The 4,521-nt window shown below is 32.8% G+C and overlaps 1 protein-coding gene across 1 annotated transcript; it reads right to left on the bottom strand.

Moving 5' to 3' along the window:
• Positions 1-855: 855 nt before the first annotated feature.
• On the bottom strand, positions 856-3,322 carry LOC110877272. Its single transcript, XM_022125429.2, has 6 exons — positions 3,140-3,322; positions 2,395-2,442; positions 2,165-2,266; positions 1,961-2,074; positions 1,814-1,870; positions 856-1,707 (listed from the first exon to the last, which is right to left on the bottom strand). The coding sequence occupies exons 1-6, from the start codon at positions 3,265-3,267 to the stop codon at positions 1,587-1,589; spliced, it is 570 nt and encodes a 189-aa protein (XP_021981121.1). The 5' UTR covers positions 3,268-3,322; the 3' UTR covers positions 856-1,586.
• Positions 3,323-4,521: the final 1,199 nt, after the last annotated feature.

Genomic DNA, 4,521 nt, shown 5'->3' with positions numbered 1-4,521 from the left:
AGAAAACAAAAAACTCACACTTCCCAGTGTAAGTGTAATGTCTGAAAAAAATTGTGAGATGAAAATTTAACAAAAAATAGGTAAAGTTGTGGACTACATGGGCAGATATTTTTTAGACAATTTGTGACTAAATCCTTGACAGTTTGTTGTTGTTAAATATGGTCATTTGTGTTTTTTTAATCAACCCTTTTACAACAGAACTTATCTTGAACCAAACCCGTTTTCAACCAAACCTTTATTGACCCGAATGAAATTGAACCAATTATTAGTTAGCCTATTATGATCCGAACCGATTTTGACCCGATACCCTACCAGCCAACATCAAAAGAATTATCATAGAGAAAAATAAATAATGGTTCCATAAGGATGTGGTTCAGATGACATTTCAATTCCTGAGATTGTTCATACACCTGCAGATATATACATATACACCATATATATTTACTAAAAGAAAACATTAAAAGAACTAAGAGAATAAAAGTTACCTTGAATGTTTAACACAAACTTAGAAAACCCATAAGGCTATGGGGTATACTTTCACGCCCTTTAACTACACGTAGGCACCACATCACCTACTTGACCCTTTTTCACTTCACCGCACACCAAGGAAATGGTTTAACCCCATTAACGCCCGTTAAAATTAATTGAAATACATACGTATATAGCATGTTGTTGTTGTGTGTGTGTGTAAATTTTGCAATGCTTGATTCCCTCACTCTCTCTCCTAGTTAACTTCTTAACATGTTAAGCTTTTAATGCCACTTAACACCCTTCAGGAGCGATTTAACATGTGTTAACGGATGCCAACTAGGATTAACACGTACTGGTGTTAGAGTATACCAGGTGGCCTAAGCACCTGCAATAGAACAAATTAAGTGTCCATTAATCTTCATTTATTTTTTGCTATCTCGCATTTAAAACACAAAAATCTGGAATTTGAAACTCCAGGTGCTAACTAAAACTGGTATCTCGCATTTAAAACACAATGATCCGGACTTTGAAGCTAACACATTCTGCCTCTGCGGCTTTTGTTAATATATATTTATTGATTATATAAAGATTATATTAGGCTACCACACGTCTAATTTAAAAAGTTAAAACCACCAGCTACACCCTCATCCTACATCACAGATCTGTATCATAGTACAACAATACATGAAACCTGAGGGTTCTAATCTACCAAACCAAAAAAAAGATACAAAGCACATCTAATCTAAAGCTATCTTTTTTTAAGAAAACCCCAAAGCTAAATTCCTTTCCAAACCAATTTGAAAAAAAAAAAAGACAAAACCAACAGTAAAACCTAAAATCAAATTCAAATACAAACACTAATTCTTTAATATGCACACCATTTTATAAGGTTAACACTTAACAACATTAACTTTTGAAATCAAGATTTTAACAAAAACTTCACAAACATCTATATTTAAGTGGTTCAGGAGGTGCCCAACCTAAATCAATTATTATCCTTTCTACCTCCTATATAACTGTTGTAAGAAATTAGAAATTAGAATAACTGATGAATGTATCCAATTTGACCCGTTACTAATTAGTAATTACCAGCAAATTGAGACTTGAGCAACCTGTTAATAACAAAATGCAAATTGACCTGAATCATATGCCACAAAATGTAAATTTACCTCAATCATATGCCACACACACCGCCAAGCTGCCCGAGAAAATACAGGAGCCATAATTTCTACAAATCTGAATAAAAGTAGAAAACTAATTATTAAACTGAAGTGACGTAGATAAATGTAATACACAATGTCAAAGTGAGATAGAGAGAGAGAGAGAGAGAGAGAGAGAGTACACTGCATAGGGAGGCAAATGAGGATCACTGCACCATCGTGGTTTTTCTTCATGAACCCTATGGACCAATAAAAGCATATAGGACTTAAAAAGAAGCTATTTCAAGAAACATTATATGAATATAAATTACTAAACAATGATAACATACTTGTGAACTTCTTTATCACCTCTCCACTTTGTCATTTGCCAAGTTAGTCCATTATTCGGTTCAAGACCGGGCTGAGAAATCTCTAACCCATGTTTCTTAACCAACTGGATATACCTGGAATACAACGCACAAGAAATTAATTTTACAAATATACACATCAACAATTTTGAATTAAATGAATAATTCATGAGCGGAGAGATATACTTGTCCGCATTGAAGTGTTCAAACCCAAGATCTTCATCCCAAATGAAAGTATAATCATATGTTGTTACAATATCTGGATGCAAAAACCTCTTTGCATACCACCTATTTTAAGAAGTAAAATAACAATAAACATAAATAGGAATGACAATGTGATGAACATGTTAAAGGACCTCCAACGTTATATTTTTGTCTAGGAGTTTTAACAGATTAAAATTCACATAGGAGCGTACCAAATGGGAGCGTATGGAGATGATAAATAAAGGAAATAATTCGGCCACCTGCAGTATCAAGAACCATGTAAATTTATTTTAGCAAGCACTCGCTCTATGTAGCCTAAATTATTAACAATAGAATCAATAACAATTAGTGAAAGAAAAACCTGTAGCCTAAATCAGGTTTTTTTCTACAAACGAATCAACAACAAAAGGCGAAAAATATGAAAACACTCAAAATTCTTGGTTTACATCAGCAATTTTTAAAGAGATGGTAAATGGGTAGTTTGTGAACGATATTGAATAATTTAACATACATAACAAAGGCGATAACTGAATAGAGGATTCTGATTCAAAACTAACAAAATCATCACCAGATGACGATATAAAGAGGCAACGATCCATGGATAAAAGAAAAAAAATGGACTAAAACATATCAGTTATTCACAAGAAATGAACTGAAAAAATTAAAAAGTTTAACATATGTGACCAAGAACGTGATCCAACATCATCAAACACTATTCAAGATTTCAGGCACAATTCGAGATCTCAAACATTAGAAAGATCAACATATATGAAAAACATCAAACATTCATTGGGATTTCAGATGTCGTCTGTAAAGATTGATTTTGTGAATGTTCAGATGCTTAAAAACATTGAAAGATCAACATAAACCATGATAAATCATGATTAAAGATACATTAAACATGAATCATCAAAGAAAGTTAGGTCTAGAGGATTAAAGATAGAGAATAAAACACACCTGTTGCGTACTTGCTTGGAACTGCTATCTAGGGTTTTTGAGATTGAAAAGGAAGAAAGTTGTAAGTGATGATGAGCAACGATTATCCACCAAGTTAGGTTTAGAGGATTAAAGATAGATGAATACATGATGGATCTGATGTAGGAGATGAAGTTGTCGGTTAGGGTTTAGAGAGAATAGGTGAAAAAGTGATGGTTGTGGCTTTTTATATAGATCCGAATGAACGGGAGTAGGATGATCCGAACTCAAAACGGATCCCGCGTCCAAGAAGAAATACAACATTTAGAATAGCTTCCCTCCTAAACTCACAATCCACCTCCACCAAAACTTGCCACATCATTAAAAATGGCCAAAATCAAATGCCACATGGCCCAAATCTGTAACACCCCAGTTTTCGTATGTCGTAATATAATAAACTAATAGTGATGATTTAATGACAAAGAAATGGTAAATATAGATTATTACCATTATGAAAGTCTTATAAATAATGGTAAGTTAAAAACCCTTTGTATGTGATTAAAGTTAACTAAAGAAAAGTAACAAAGTTAGTGTGAAAAATCACTAATATGAACATACCATAACAGTTAGGGGCTAAATGTGTAAATGTAGAATAAAATTAGATAAAAAAAAAGAAAGCCAGTTTGGTCTGGCAGTGTGTTCAATCGAGAGAGAGGAGGGAGCCAAGGGAGTCAAAACCCTAACATCACAAATCTCTCAAATTGAAAGGGAAAAATTAAAGGTTTATCAATGCATGAGTTAGGAATGTTCATCCCTAAGTGAAATTAACATCAAGTAAGTCTAATTTCATGATTTGGTGATGTTTGATTAATTTGATATGTGAAATTTGTGATGTTTTATGGAATCAAACATGAATGCAAGGTGATATGAACTTGTAAGAGTTGAAATCATGCTTTAATTTCTCTATGATGATAGATTAGGGTAAAACCCATTCATATGATAAAAGATGATCAAGAATTTGTGAAGCTCTATATGTTAATTTGATGAATGTTGGTGAAAAGGCTAGATGTAATTGATTTAGAACTATGTGATCATGATTAGAATGATAAATTTCTAAGTTAGGGATGTTTATGTTACTCAAAGAGTGAACTATGGAAGTTGTGCTTAAAATGCTTGTACATTATGCTAAACAAGTGATATGCACACAATGTGTTTGATAAAATGCCTAAGTGAGTTTAGTTATGGCTTTTGCATGAATACTTGTTAAAATGATGCAATTTTCTTATGATAATGATGTATGTGATTAGTAAACGCCATAACATACTATAAGGATTGTGAAAGTAATGTTTAAGAAAGCTAAAGTATGAGATTATGACATATAGACACAAAGAAGGAAGAAGGCGCAAGTCACTCGAAGGCACAAG

Source organism: Helianthus annuus, chromosome 8 (genome assembly GCF_002127325.2).
Source record: "Helianthus annuus cultivar XRQ/B chromosome 8, HanXRQr2.0-SUNRISE, whole genome shotgun sequence".
Lineage (NCBI taxonomy): Eukaryota > Viridiplantae > Streptophyta > Magnoliopsida > Asterales > Asteraceae > Helianthus > Helianthus annuus.
Note: the sequence above shows the minus strand (reverse complement) of the source record. Positions and strands in the feature narration are given on the sequence as shown.